The 15,992-nt window shown below is 36.4% G+C and overlaps 2 protein-coding genes across 2 annotated transcripts; both read right to left on the reverse strand.

The window, feature by feature from the left end:
- Nucleotides 1–677: 677 nt before the first annotated feature.
- LOC137656511 (protein FAM200A-like) lies at nucleotides 678–9,439 on the reverse strand. Its single transcript, XM_068390684.1, has 3 exons — nucleotides 9,409–9,439; nucleotides 8,763–9,013; nucleotides 678–803 (listed from the first exon to the last, which is right to left on the reverse strand). Exons 1-3 carry the CDS (start codon nucleotides 9,437–9,439, stop codon nucleotides 678–680), a joined length of 408 nt encoding a protein of 135 aa, XP_068246785.1.
- Nucleotides 9,440–9,496: 57 nt separating this feature from the next.
- On the reverse strand, nucleotides 9,497–10,351 carry LOC137656512 (SCAN domain-containing protein 3-like). The gene has a single exon (XM_068390685.1). It carries the CDS (start codon nucleotides 10,349–10,351, stop codon nucleotides 9,497–9,499), a length of 855 nt encoding a protein of 284 aa, XP_068246786.1.
- Nucleotides 10,352–15,992: the final 5,641 nt, after the last annotated feature.

The raw sequence follows: 15,992 nt of genomic DNA on the forward strand, positions 1-15,992 counted from the left end.
TCCTCACCAAGCTGAGAACCTTCAAGGGAACAGCAGCCCTAGTGGCACCCAAGTGACCCTGGAGCAACTGGTTCCCTCTAGTCCTGGAGCTACAGCCCAAGCTGATCCCTCTGCCGGACCCAGTTCTCTCCCAGCAGGTTCAGAAGTCGATTGTCTTCGCTTCATCAAGGAAAACCTGAGACCTTCATCTCATGATTTTCTCTCCCTAGCCGTGAAGAAAAGGTTTGGAATTACGAAGAAATGTTTAGACTTCCTAGAGGAATACATAACAAAGTCTACAAGAAGGCAATATGAGTCATCCTGGAAGAAGTGGGTGTCTTTCGTCAAGGCAAAAAATCCTACGGAAATCTCCATAGATTTTTGTCTGTCCTTCTTCATTCAACTTTATGGACAAGGCTTAGCAGCCAATACGATTTCCACTTGCAAATCGGCCTTGACCAGACCATTACTTTACGCCTTCCAGATAGACTTGTCCAATGACATCTTTAACAAGCTTCCAAAGGCATGTGCTAGATTCCGTCCTGCACCTCCCCGCGACCCATCTCCTGGTCTCTTGATAAGGTGCTCCATTTTGCCTCTAGTCTGGACAGCGAGTCTTGCCCTCAGAAAGACTTGACCAAAAAATTGATTTTCCTTTTTGCTCCACCTCGGGAGCCCGAGTCAGTGAAATAGTGGCTTTATCTAGAGAAGAGGGCCAGATACAGTTCGCCTAAACAGGGGAACTTACCTTCTTCCCTGACGCAACGTTTCTCGCTAAGAACGAACTCCCCACTAAGAGGTGGGGTCCCTGGAGAATCTGCCCTCTGAAGGAAGATGTCTCTCTATGCCCAGTGGAGAGTCTAAAGATCGATCTTCGAAGAACTTCAGACTTTGGCGGAGGACAGCTCTTTAAAGGAGAAACATCGGGATCTGATCTGTCACTCAAACGACTAAGGGCGAAGATCACCTACTTTATTCGCAGAGCGGACCCTGACAGTACACCCGCAGGTCGTGATCCCAGGAAAGTCGCCTCTTCTCTAAATTTCTTTCAAGCAATGGATTTCGAAAGCCTTCGATCCTTCACAGGCTGGAAATCCTCAAGAGTGTTTTTCAAACACTATGCGAAGCAAGTGCCCGAATTGAAGCGCTATGTGGTGGCAGCAGGTAGTTTGTTAAAGCCTGCTACCTAGTGCTGCGCAGAACAGTGAGTTATTTCGGGACTCTAACTCAACGGGTGCCTGTGTTGACCCTAGTGCGAAACATAATGATTTTAAGTGCCACCTAGTGACACGACAGATTGTTCTTCTACATGGTGAAGTAACATAGACTTGAACACGTGTGCCACATGTTTATTTGGACATGAAGTGTATTTAAGACTTTAAAAAGACCTTATAGTTCCCGTGGAACTTACGTGTGTAATGGCAAGTTCTTCCTTTTCAGATTCCACACCCACGTCTTATGTAGTCTTTAGTCTATGTTTGTTAAGTAAATTTTATTGAAATTTATCTATCTTATTTCATATTAACTCAGATATTTTATTGAATAAAATAGAAATTTCGCTACCATACGCGTCTTATTTCGCCCTAGAGTTTGATTACCCCTAATTTTGATCATGATTATAATCTATGTTATAATATTGCTCCTATCTGATGTATACTCACCTAAAGAAAAGTGAAATATTTGTTCCAACACAAGTACTTAACTTTCCTGATCTGTCTGCGAGACCGGCAAGATATGCGTTGACAGGTGAGTCTTCGTCATCAGGTTACTTCAAGATGTTCCTTTCATCCAAGTAGGACTTCCCTGCCAGGGGGCAGGAAGTCATGTCATAGTATATGCCAATGGTAGTGACATGTAACGGAGATATCACAGTCTCTAAGGTCATCAGACCAAAGGAATATTGTTTAGAAGTCGAAGGGACTACTAAAACGGGAAAAATCCACGATACACTAATTCTCTGGTACACTTCCATCAGGACGTCATGGCTTGAACCCAAAAAACAGATTTTGAGCAAAGCGAAAAATCTATTTTTGGGTGAGATAGCCATGACGTCCTGATGGACCCACCCTGATTCTCTATTCTGGCCTGTCAGGCCCCTCCCTTTCTTATTGTATCATGGAGGCTGACAGAAACGCCGGAAGGAATTAGGAAATGGCGCGCATCGGTGACGTCATTCAAGATGGCGGCCAGCTATGGCGGCCGTATGTTGACATCGCCGAGTACCGTAACAGTAACGAAGGAGGAGAGTTTAGTAACGGCTCCTCTCATACTTGCCACACTCCCCCTCGAAGTGTGAACGCTATGTGGGGTGCAGATAGCTATGTGGCGTGTCAAGCATACGTCCCCTGTTATTAGACGATATCCTAAAGGGAAACCTTATGGGTACTTGCGCTGAAGTTAGAATTCTGTGAAACCTTTAGTTTAATTCTCTGGGAATATCTACTGTAGTCAAATATACCCTTAGGAAGCTACTGAAGTAACCTTCCATCAAGACGTCATGGCTATCTCACCCAAAAATAGATTTTTCGCTTCGCTCAAAATCCGTTTATTGGGCTGATATGAATAGGTTTAAGTTTTTGACAAGCAAAAATGTTGTTTTCCATTTTTGTCGTATTCGAGAAATACATTCAGACAGGATATGTACTTCAAAGGGCAATGGATCTCATGTGTAAGTGAAGCTAGTTTCTAGGGATGATATTTGACTGCCGTCTGACATGGGATCCTGACTTGAAAGCCTTAAAAGTTATGTGTCTTGATGCTCTGAAACCTTTAAGGTCTCTCTCTCTCTCTCTCTCTCTCTCTCTCTCTCTCTCTCTCTCTCTCTCTCTCTCTCTCTCTCTCTCTCTCTCTCTCTCTCTCTCTCTCTCTCTCTCTCTCTCTCTCTCTCTCTCTCATGAAAAAAAGACGAATCTCTTTCTTCTGGATTGTCTATTCCGTTTTTCAGAGTGGAGGAGACTTTAATTGGATAAGATAATACGTTCCAAGAATTTTCAAAATAACTGTAGTGTTTTTCTGCGATTTTGATCATACGATATTTTACAGGTTTAAGAAGCTTTTTTTTACTTTTGCCATATACTCTAAATATATATTTTGATAATAGCTTCTATTATTCACTGATTTTTCTTTCATATTCTAGGAAACTACAGTATTTTTTTATATTCTAAATATAGGACTCTTATAAAGCTTAAGGAAATTTGTGAATATTTTACATCACCCTTTTCATATTTGCGTTGTTGATATGTTTCTCTTCATAAAGTTTATATTGATAAACTTTGATTGTTTTTTTTTTTTTTTTTATTCAAAATGTAGACATCCTGAGTTTATAAGATGTAGCCGGAAGAGTTTTATTTATGGAAGTTCAGTTTGTATGCAAACATTGATAGCAATAATGATTACTTTTACTAATGTTACTCCTTTGGTCTCGATTTGTTTGTTTGCTGGATAGTTTTTATGTTGAATTTTTATTATAAGTTTTCTATGGATTTTTACAAGAATTCTAAAAGCGGCAAAAGTATAATTTCAAACTCCATGTCAGTAAATGTATTTCTCAAAATTAAACTGAAACTTCTAAGTTACATAGTAAATAAAAGAAAAAGAAAATCTAATCAAACTAAAGTGCAGGAAATCTGTATTCCGTTGTACAGTAATTTAATTAATTAAATTTTAAAACAAAATGCTTTTTCGTTCAAACTTCCTTAAAATGAAAATATAAACAAAAATTTTAAGAGCCTCACAAGGTTAATTTTTGAGGTTCAACCGCAAAAGTAAAGGAAGAAGAGGAAGAAGAAGAAATAATAACGGCAAAAAGATACGGATAATAGGATTTGAGGATAAGATTAATCTCTCTCTCTCTCTCTCTCTCTCTCTCTCTCTCTCTCTCTCTCTCTCTCTCTCTCTCTCTCTCTCTCTCTCTCTCTCTTAAGGACACAAACAAACACATCAAACACTTCAAAGAAAGCTACTTTCGTGTCCATTAACCTTTTTCTAACAGAGATAAAACTCAACCTAACAGTTCTTCTAATTCATCTTATTTGTATTTAGGAAGATATAAACATCTAGCAATACAGTGTCTTTAGAATTAGAGTTTAGTAAAAGATTGAAAAAGGCAAATCAGACGATGGCTAGGTTGAGTAAAATTCGGAAATCAAATCTCCAGAAATTACTTTGAAAAATCAGACTATATATCAGTTTAGTGAGATCGGTGTTACTCTATGGACATAAGTCATGGTACGACGATGAAACAATCTCCAATAGATTTAGTAGATTTCAACAAAACCCTCAGAAGGATATTGAGAGTTCAGTGGCAGGACAGGATTAGAAATGAAACTATAAGAGAGATTACCCGAATGCCATATGTGGATGAGATCATGATGAGGGGTAGATGGAGATGGTTTGGGCATGCTTTTCGCACTCACCAACAGATTAGTTCACCAAACGTTCATCTGGGTTCCACGAAGCACTAGAAGAGTTGGAAGACCTAGGCCTACAGTGCGGAGCACTAAAAAGCGCGAAGTAGATGATGAACGAAGAAGTATTGTATTAAAAGCTCAAGATAGAGACGAGTGGCAAAATCTAACCGAGGCCCTTTCGTCAATAGGAGTAGTAGTAGATGATGATGATGAAGATGCTAAAATGAATTCATTATCAACTATACTGCAAAAGGGTAATAATGATTAAATCACTTTTAAAAAGAGAAGGTGAAAAATACTTAGTCTTTATGCTCCTCCTTATTACATATTCATCATAATCATTTCCTTCTACACCTATTGACGCAAAGGGCCTCGGTTAGATTTCGCCAGTCGTGTCTCCCTTGAGCTTTTAAATCAATACTTCTCCATTCATCATCTCCTACTTCCCACGTCATGGTCTTCAGCCATGCAGGCCTGGGTCTGCCAGCTCCTCTAGGGCCTTGTAGAGCCCAGTTAAAAGTTTGGTGAACTAATTTCTCTTGATGAGTGCGAAAAGCACGCCCTAACTGTTTCCATCTACCCGTCACTATGAGCTCCTCCAAATGTGTCACTAGAGTAATCTCTCTTACAGTTTGATTTCTAATCCTCTCCTGCCATTTAACTCCCAATACTCTTTTGAAGACTTTGTTCTCAAATATAATAAATCTGTTAGATATTGATTCATTGTTATACCAGGACTCCTGTCAATACAGTAACACCGATCTCACTAAACTCATATATAGGGAGATTTTTTTTTTATGTAATTTCAGACGATTTCATTTCCAAATTTTGCTTAATTTAGCCATTGTAAGATTAGCTTTTTTTCAATCTTTCATTAAACTGCAAATCTATCTTATCAATCCTTTTTCCTCCCAAGGTTATTTTATTTTCACGTGTACATACCGTTCTCATCATCGTTGTCTTTCATGTCTTCATCTTGAGCCCAACCTCCTGCTATATTTCACTCATTCTGACAAGCAAACAATACGAATCCTGTGGTTTTCTGAAGAGGACAGTGTCATTAACATACTCTAGGTCAGCTAACTTCCTATTAACGATCCAGACCAATCCTTCTTCACCATTCCCAAATGTTTAATGCATTACAAAACCCATGAGGAGAATAAACAACATATTATAGGTGACAACACATTCCCTTGGACTATCCCGCTGTTCATTGGAAACTTATTTCATTGGACTCTGCTAATATAAATTTTGCACTTGCTATTATTATTATTATTATTATTATTATTATCACTTGCTAAGCTACAACCCTAGATTCCCCCCCCCCCCCAAAAAAAAAGGCTGTTATAAGCCCAGGGGCTTCAGCAGGGAAAATAGCCCAGTGAGGATAGGAGACAAGGAAAAATAGAATATTTTAAGAACAGTGACTGCATTAAAATAAATATTTCTTATATAAACTATAAAACTTAAAAATAAAGAGGGGGAGATAAGATAGTTTAGTGTGCCCGTGTGTACTCTCAAGCAAGAGAACCCCAAACCAAGACAGTGGAAGACCATTGCACAGAGGCTATGGCACTAGCCTAGACTAGAGAACAATGGTTTGATTTTGGAGTGTCCTTCTCTTAGAAGATCTGCTAACCATAGCTAAAGAGTCTCCTCTACCCTTCCCAGAAGAAAGTAGCCACTGAACAATTAAAGTGTAGTAGTTAACTCCTTAAGTGAAGGAGAATTATTTGGTGATCTCAGTGTTGTCAGGACACAGAAGAATGTGTAAAGAATACGCCAGACCATTCGACGTATGTTTAGGCGAAGGGAAAATGAACCGTAACTAGAAAGAAGGATCTAATGTAGTACGGTCTGGCCAACCTACTACCATGGTCATGAACAGACTTGATCAAATTTAACTATTCAAGAGGAACTCCATAATAACGCAGTAAAAAGTATTTAATCTTTATTAAGTAGAAGACTTAATAATTATTTGTTTAGCTAAAAGAGGAGTAGAATATACTCTACATTGAAAGGCGAGAATATCATTTGAGTAAATTTCCGGTTAAAGTTTTAATGCAGACAAAGAAGAAGGTATGAGTATGGAGCGACAGCATAATAAATTTTCATATATCAATACAATAGTTTCATGAGATTTAATGTTCTCTCCTGCCAGATGAATATCATTGTAATATAAAATATGCCTCTCCCTTTTCCTCAGTAGCCCACACATAAAAAGATTGTCTAGCGGGAAATATACTTAAACGTGAATATTGAAAATCTCAATGAGGTCATTACTTTCCCGAGCAACAAAACTAATTAAATGGTACATAGAATCTGGGATAGAAATTAGGGCGAGGTTTTATTTAAAATAATTCTTTTGGATCTTCAAAAAAGACTTCTTTCTGCGATTCCTTAGGGAAGTTTGATAAAGGACGCAAAAAGAGAACATAAACCTCTGGACAGACATACAAACAGAGAGGCAAGGCTCTTTAGGTGACGAGAATAATACAGAAAAAACAGTTAGTGGTTGGTATAAAGATTTATTGAACAGAGAGAGAGAGAGAGAGAGAGAGAGAGAGAGAGAGAGAGAGAGAGAGAGAGAGAGAGAGAGAGAGAGAGGATTATTATTAGTTTCCAAGATTTTGGAGTAAAAATATTGAATAAAGTTGTGAATGTTTTTCTTTTTTCTGGGAATAACCATGAAACTTATGTATTATTATTATTATTATTATTATCATTATTATTATTATTATTATTATTATTATTATTATTATTACAAGTAAAACTTTAGGAGTAAAAAGGCAGATGACGATAAAGTGATAAAATAATTACCAATTTCCACTTAATGAAAAAAATTTAGAACTATTTTAGAACTGGAGTACATGGGATAACTTTCTCCAATGAAAGAGAAAGAGAGAGAGAGAGAGAGAGAGAGAGAGAGAGAGAGAGAGAGAGAGAGAGAGAGAGAGAGAGAGAGAGAGAGAGAGAGAGAGAATTGTTATTACTTTCCAAAGTTTTGGAGTAAAAATATTGAATAAAGTTGTGAATATTTTTCTTTCCTCTGGAGATAACAATAAATCTTATTTATTATTATTATTATTATTATTATTATTATTATTATTATTATTATTATTATTATTATTACAAAAAAACTTTAAAAATAAAAAGGCAGATAATGATAATGTGATAAAAGGATTTCCAATTTCCACTTAAATGAAAAATATTTTCTATTTTAGAACTGAAGTACATCGAATAACTTCGTCCAATGAGAGAGAGAGAGAGAGAGAGAGAGAGAGAGAGAGAGATAGAGAGAGAGAGAGAGAGGGTATTATATAACATGAAATTTTTGCTCTGATGAAATCATAAGAAATGCATTCCAATTGTTAAAATTACTACAGCAAAATTACTTCTTTTTGTTGCCAGTCTGATCTTGTTCAACTCAAATCATGAACACCGTTAATGCAGATTTAAGCCCTGACGATGGAAAAATGAAAGATCTGTTAGACGGAGTGATAACATGAAACGATTTTTAAAGCGAAATTTGTTCAATTGTTGGATGTGCTTCACATCAGCAGATCCAGGAGGCAGGTGTAGCAGGGAAAAGCTGTTCTCAATGTAGACTAGACCCGTTCAGCGAAGGATTCTGTGCGGATGCACCAGTTACGTGATAACTGAGAGACGACGTAATTGCAACTAACTTTATTTCAACTGATTCAGTGATTGAATATCACAAGTATTCAAACATTGATACAAGCGCATACTGGCATATACAAGTTATCACTGCGATGGGAGAGCGATAACGACAACATGCAAAACACAAGTTGAGGAGGAATGCTTTCGGGATACGACAGATCACGAGGAAATGGCCCGTGTAAATTGGGCGTTAACGGTGGCTTACTAGCGTCGTTCCGCAGGAAAAGGTACGTTGCCAAGTGCAGGTCTGTCGGTATGTGTTGCTTAGGACCATCAGTGGTTCTCAATCTTTTTCAGTTGATGGCACCCTAAACTAATGTAACCATTACTGTGGCACCCCTTCTTCACCACCCCACCATATCTCATGAATTAACTTATTTGATGAATATAATTATTGTACTAGCGGCTTTGAATCCATTAAGGAGATACGTCGTTATATATAAAAACAAGACATTATTATTATTTTTATTATCATCCTTAATCAAACCAAATCCAGCACCACCGTACAATGCAGAAATACAAAGAGCATATTAGAAGATTTGAAGCAAAGAGTTATGAATGCAGACTAAATAAAAAGAAAATGGTAATCACCCTTAAGCAAAGAAGAAAAAAATACCTATTTTAGTGAGATGGGTGTGCTTGATGTGACTGGCAGATCCGTTTCACATTGGGTTGAATGGTGGACAAACATACTCTCATTTCTTCCTCAGGAGTTTTCAGGCTTTCCCTTTTGTTAGTTTTAGTGTTTGCTAGAGCAGAAAACCCCAACTCAAATTGGTAAGAAGTAGAGAACTGGATTAACATTACCAGAGCTTTTTTGGCAACATGAGGATACTTAGTCTTGATCTGAACCCAGAATTCGCCAAGAGGCAGCTGCATGTTCAATAACTTTAGATCACGATCATGACGCAATTCCACTAACTGCTCTTCTTCCATGAGGTAAGCTGAGATTGGGTAGATATAGATGAAACAAATGGGTTTCTTATCCAGCCATAGTCTTCAGTTCATATATCTGGGAAATAGTGCTGAAGTTGTTTTTCCAGTACTGCAAGATGCTCAGAAATATTTGGTATTATCTCACCACTGTTTTCTGCTACTGCAACATGTGAGAACATCTCCAAATTGCAGTTTTTCTTTCAGCGCTTTAATTTTATCAGTGGAAGATAAAAACATTTTCTGATTTTCCTTGCATGCTGGCATTTACCTTGTTTCAAAGTTCAAAGATGTCATCTAAGTAAGACAATTTTGCACACCAAGGGTCATCTGCCAGTAAATCACAGAATTCCTCTTGTTGTTCAAGAGTGAAAAAAGTAAGCATCTCTTCCTTCAGTTCGCATACTCGTGACAATACTTTCCCTCTGGACAGCCATCGTGCTTCCGTATGTAGAAGAAGGTTCAAATGTTTAGTCTCAAGCTCTTCGCACAGCTTAATAAACAGACGCGACTTCAGCGGTCGACTTTTTATAAAGTTCACCATTTTTACAACTTTTTTCCAGTACTGATTTTAAATCATTGCTAATTGTCTTTGCAACCAGCACTTCACGATGAAGAAAGCAATGTGTTGTTATCACACTGCTGTTTTCTCTCTTCACTAATGACACAAATCCTTTAATAGAGCCAATTATGGCAGGTGCCCCATCTGTACAAATCCCAACACACGATTGCCAGGTCAAACCAACTGATTTTAAGTACTCACTAAATGTAGAGAAAATATCATTGCCTGTTGTAGTTTCCTTAAGTTCTTTACAACAAAAGATTTGGTTCACTATTTTAACATCATGAATGTACCGAACGAATATCAGTAATTGAGCCATACCTCCAATGTCTGTGGACTCATCTACCTGAAGTGCAAACATTTCACTTTCCTTCACAGATGTACATACAGTTTCCTCTATGTCTGCTGACATATCATGAATCCGTCTGCTAATAGTACTATCCGAAACGGGAATTTTCCTTACTTCTTTTTCTGCTTCACCTCCAAACATTGTTTTTACTATGGCACTACATGCAGGTAGAATCAGAGTCTCTGCTATTGTATGAGGTTTCATGCTTTTAACAACTAACTCTGCAACTAAGTAACTGGCCTCTTGTGCTTTATCAGCAACTTTGACTTTCTTAGAAAGCATCGCACTCTGTTGTTTTTGTTCACTTAAAAGTCCTTCAAAGTAGGACCGAGGCTTGTTAGCAAGATGATTATGTTTCAGAGTTAAATGCCTCTTTAATTTATTGGGTACCATTGCTTCATTAGCTAATTTATCACCACAAATAACACATAAAGGCATGCGAGTAACTTCATCACCACACCAGCAGAATCCAAAACTTAAATATTCATCCAAGTAGGAGCGATTTTTCTTACCTTTTTTTTTTAAGTTGATTCAATTGTTGTTAGAAGGGCCAAATCTTTTTCGTTCACAAACCCACTTTCATCCCTTTCTTCACCCTCACCACTAACTTCGTGTCTTCTCTTCTTAATGACAAACGTATCCATCGTATGGTATGTTAGAAGTACGATACTGTTCAAAACAACTGTAATATAACCCCAAAACAGTAAAGAATTTAAGCCTTGAGGTATTATGCCTCACTGACTCGGGAGTGGAAAACTGGGTAGTGGGGTTATACAAAGACGACGAGAACCGAACGCGTATCGGACGGGCAACGAGTATAAACAAAGAAAATGTGAATATGAACAGAGTCGACTGCTACACTTTATTATTACTATTTTTGTTGTTGTTGTTGTTATTGTTGGTGTTGTTATATTATTATCATTATTTATTATTACTATTAATATTATTATTAGCAATAGTAGTAGTATAGAAAAGGAAATATCAACCTCTATTTGCGAGAAATGTTTGAGCACGTAACTTCCTACCTACACTGATAATTATATGAACTTTTTTTTTAAATGTTCATTAAGGCGATTTAGCCAAGACAAAACTCATGACAATTTTGCAGCACCCCTAGGCGCTGTCTATGGCACCCCAGGGTGCCACAGCACCCAGTTTGAGAATCACTGGCTTAGCTGGTGGCTGGTGAGTCTGGCGGCATGGCGTAAATTTTCCCACAACGTGGTGTAGGCGCTAGAAATTGTCGGAGAAAGTTGCTGAAAAAAAGAAAAGGAAAAAAAAAATCGGCAAGACATCCGGGGCGTCATTAGGAATAGTCCTTAGTCCCAGGAGGACCCAGGGAAGTTGGGTAAACCAGTTGGAGTCCTTACAGCGGGACATCAAAGCTACTTTGAGGGTACGGTGAAAACGTTCAACTACATTGTTGGCAGAAGGGTTGTATGAGGATGTTTGATAAAGGGTGATAACAAGGAGATTCGCTATTGATGTCCAAACAAAAGACCTGAAGTGAGGTTCCCTTCAAGAAGCGGCCTTCTGCAACGCAAAGAATGCCCTCATCAACTGCTACTCCTCTCACTTTTCCCGTTCTACACCCACCTCTCCTCCTCATCGATGCCAGCGACGTTGTAATTGGGGCAGTCCTCGATCAGGGGGTCAACGGCTTGCCCCGCCCATTGGCTTCCTTCAGTAGGAAACTGCCCAAGGCGGGAACCGGCTACTCTGCCTTCAACCGCAAATTGCTGACGGTGCACTTGGCTGTCCATCACTTTAGTCACTTCTTGGAAGATAGGCTCTTCGTCAATGCTAGAATAAGGAAAACAAAAGAGAATTCAAACATGAAAAAAGTTTGATATAATCATACCCTGATCGGAATTATGAAATAATCTTACCATAAAAAAATTTATTAAGTAATTATTCTATTAAAGAATTGATATAATATTCGTACGTTTAACACAGCTAAGATAAAAATCATTCCAACGAGGAAGTTTTGAAATAAACATTCTATGAACGAAATCATGCAATGGTCTTACCATGGTAAAATGAATAAAAGGATTAAGTAACCACGACATTATCCCAGCTATGTAATAATCGCCTCGTGAACGAAGTTATGCAAGAAATGTAGCCTACCACTGACAAAGCCGTGAAACCATCGTAACATGTGCCAATGTGTGCGATACTAAATTTACGAGACCACATACGCAATCACAGAAAACCAAACAATTAATTTTATCAATAGAGGAAAAATTCCACACTCGACCGAGTTGCCTGTGTCCTTAATTAGCCCTTCTGGAATATTCCAGAGAAAGAAATTGTGATTTTGCGGGTTCACCCGAATGTGCTTCCAAAGAAAGGTTATTGCGAGATACTGCCGTTAGAGAGTTGTGGGGTCCTTTGACTGGCCAGACAGTAATACATTGGATCTTTCTCTCTGGTTACGGTTCTTTCCCTTTGCCTACACAGACACCGAATAGTCTGACCTATTCCTTACAGATTCTCTTCTGTCCTCATACACCAGACATCACTGAGATTACCAAACAATTCTTTTTCTCCCAAGGGGTTAGCTACTGCACTTTAATTGTGTTCAGTGGTTATTTTCCTCTTGATAAAGGTAGAAGAGACTCTTTAACTATGGTAAGCAGCTCTTCTAGGAGAATGACACTCCAAAATCAAACCATTGTTCTCTAGTCTTGGGTAGTGCCATAGCCTCTGTACCATGGTCTTCCACTATCTTGGGTTAAAGTTCTCTTGCTTGAGGGTACACTCGGGCACACTGTTCTGTCTAGTTTCTCTTCTTGTTTTGTTAAAGTTTTTATAGTTTATATAAGGAATATTTATTTCAGTGTTTTAACTGTTCTTAAAATATTTTATTTTTCCTTGTTTCCTTCCCTCACTGGGCTATTTTACCTGTTGGGGCCCCTGGGCTCATAGCATCCTGCTTTTCCAACTAGGGTTGTAGCTTAGCATTTAGTAATAATAATAATAATAATTTCTCTGACATCTCTCATGGCTGTGTCAGGGATAAGAGAGGGCGCCGCTGAAACATTGTCTATTCATTATGGACGTATAGTAACATGCTCAAGTACCATTCTGTATATATATATATATATATATATATATATATATATATATATATATATATATATATATATATATATGTGTGTGTGTACATATATATATATATATATATATATATATATATATATATATATATATATATATATGTATATATATATATATATATATATATATATATATATATAATAAAAGAAATAAATAGATTTAAGGAAAAGCACACCAACGCTAATGGCATACAATATACACAAACCTATATACAAACACACGAACACACACACATTATATATATATATATATATATATATATATATATATATATATATATATATATATATGTGGTGTGTGTGTGTGTGTGTGTGTGTGTGTGTTCGCATGTTTGTATATAGGTTTGTGCATATTGTATGCCATTAGCGTTGGTGTGCTTTTCCTTAAATCTATTTATTTCTTTTATTATGATTTGATGATTTTATGTAACCTTGCAGATATTAGTTCTGATTCTGAGGATAATGCATCTTTCACTACTTTCTCAATTTACTTGAATTTATAGTGGTGTCTATAATATTAAAATGATAAAAGTAAAGATGAATTTATGATACCAAGTACAGAATCACAGCTTCTGAGCACAAAAAAGAAGCAAAGAGCAAAAATAAGGAAAAGAAAAAAATCTAGGGATGAAATTTAAACAGCAGAGAGAAAATATTGCCGACATTCTACATTTCTAGTCAATAAATTTGAAATCAAATCATCCTTAGCGTCTTGGATTGACCTCTGACCTATGGCAGGCCTTTCCAGAAATTCCAGGGCGATCTTTCTGTAAAATTGAGGGCGATCTTTCTGTAGAATTGGGAGAATTTTTGCCGACCGAATCTCTTAAGTACATTCGTACAAATTACTTTGTTAGTTTAGAGAAATAAATTGCTTTAACATAATCGCAAGCAATGAAGCATAGTACAAAGTAGCGACCCTTTTTGCTTTTTGGTCCCTTAAAAGCTTCCTCGCTTAGAAATGATTTGTGTGACTGACATTTAATTTCTATTGCTCTTATTTAAGATAAGCTTTTGGAACCTTCCATTCTGGAATTAATTGGATTTCCAATCACGTTATGGCGTTATTAGCCAGTATAATAATGATGTCATTATAAACAAATCTTCTTTCTCCTTATCCTTACCATCCTCTTCCTTCTCCCTTCTCCTCTTCATCTTCCCATTCCTATGTCTCGTCCCTAAACCCAACCACTCAACCACCGTCCTTAACCTTAAGCCTTTTGTTTTGAATCTTCACTTTGCCGTCTGGGTTATTTTCTTCTTCCATAGGTTTAGAACAGTTCTCGCCTGAAAAAAAAAAAGAAAAAAAGAAAAAAAACTTGTTTTACACTCCCCCCACACACCCACCTTTTCTCTCTCTATCTATATCACTCAGGGGGTTATATCGATAAAGGGTTTAAAGGGAATGTGATATACGTGACTGGATATTACAGTTTTTCTTATAATTAATTTATTTTTATTTTATGAGGATCCAAGATAGTTTTTAAAGTTTCTCCAGATAATTGCAGTGGTCAAAATGACTAGATTTGTGAATAACTAGCCATACAAATAAGTATGTCATTAAGTGAATACTATACGTGCAACTCAGGTACTGTGCTAACGCTTCTCTCTTTGAAGATGTTTCAACAAAATATATGCTTTATATTTGCTTTGAATACTTTTCTTGAAATAAGATGATATATTTGGACGTCCTTCTACATTATTTTTTAAGTGGAATTTCTTTTAAGCGATTTAAGAGCTGTTCAAAATAACTCCAACTCTGTTTTTACCTACAATGATTATATCATTTATTTTCATTTATATAAAATAAAAAGCAGAGTTGGACAAGAAACAATTAACAGAAATTTATGAATATAGAACCAATAACTTTTTAGATCGTTAGTAGTTCCATAAATCCTCAGTTCCTGGAAAGAGAAAACGAGAATGAAATGGCCATCATCCTCTACTGACGCAGTCGCTGAATCAGCACAAATTCAATTTCGGTGCCTGACTTTTTATTGGCCATTACATACTATAGTCTATATGCTTAAGACCTAATTCAAATTCACAAGTAAATCGTAAGTCAATAAAAAATCAATCACATATTAAAGGGATTTGCGTAACAATAACTCATATCACGACGTGCTCCTCAAATGAATGGCCTTTGACTTTAGTATAAGATTAGAAGGAGCTCATCCAGATGTTTTTACTTTCCATAAAGGTTAATGTTATTACTAGACCGATTAAGCATCAGGTTAACATTGATGGTGCCTACCTAATAGTTATTATCATCTTTATTAGTTCTCTATAAATAATTTTATAGTAACGGCTACCTCTGCAAACAATAACATTTTAATACTTTGCATTTTTTAATGATATATATATATATATATATATATATATATATATATATATATATATATATATATATATATATATATATATATACACATATATATATATATATATATATATATATATATATATATATATATATATATATATATATATATATATATAGGAGTGTGTGTTTTTGTGTGTATGTGATATAGTTACGAATCATGGTTTTGGAAAAAACTCGCGTCTTTCCTTAAATACTGATAATTTTTTTTCTATTTACTTGATCAACCATTTGTTCTGTCATTAATTTTTCCTCAAAGACTAACTGGAAACCACGATTCTATAATTCAACTTTGAACAATGAGAATTCCTTCAAAGTTTATATTACTTTTTACAATGATTTATTCATGAAATACTTTTTGAGTCCAAGTTTCAAAAGAACTGAGTGCGAATTCTTTGAGTAGGAGGCAATGCTTCTTCAGGTTTTTCTCAATAATATAAATTTATTAATTAATTCCAATTCATTGAATTTGATTCCATAACCCTATAGCAACTCTTGAGGAACATTGCGAATTACCTATTGTGCTATTTTCTGACTGCACAGCGTATTCCCATAAATGTATGAGTGAGCTACATACTCT

This window comes from Palaemon carinicauda, chromosome 17, assembly GCF_036898095.1.
Source record: "Palaemon carinicauda isolate YSFRI2023 chromosome 17, ASM3689809v2, whole genome shotgun sequence".
NCBI lineage: Eukaryota > Metazoa > Arthropoda > Malacostraca > Decapoda > Palaemonidae > Palaemon > Palaemon carinicauda.

Excerpts from the sequence above, each read along its gene's own strand:
- LOC137656511 (XM_068390684.1), bottom strand. The coding sequence starts at position 9,439 with ATGGCTGTCCAGAGGGAAAGTATTGTCACGA. Across the intron at positions 9,014-9,408 it reads GAGGGAAAGTATTGTCACGA|CTTACCTCATGGAAGAAGAG; the intron begins GTATGCGAACTG and ends ACCCAATCTCAG. Across the intron at positions 804-8,762 it reads CTCCTGAGGAAGAAATGAGA|AGGGCAGATTCTCCAGGGAC; the intron begins GTATGTTTGTCC and ends ATCTTCCTTCAG.
- LOC137656512 (XM_068390685.1), bottom strand. The coding sequence starts at position 10,351 with ATGCCTTTATGTGTTATTTGTGGTGATAAATTAGCTAATGAAGCAATG.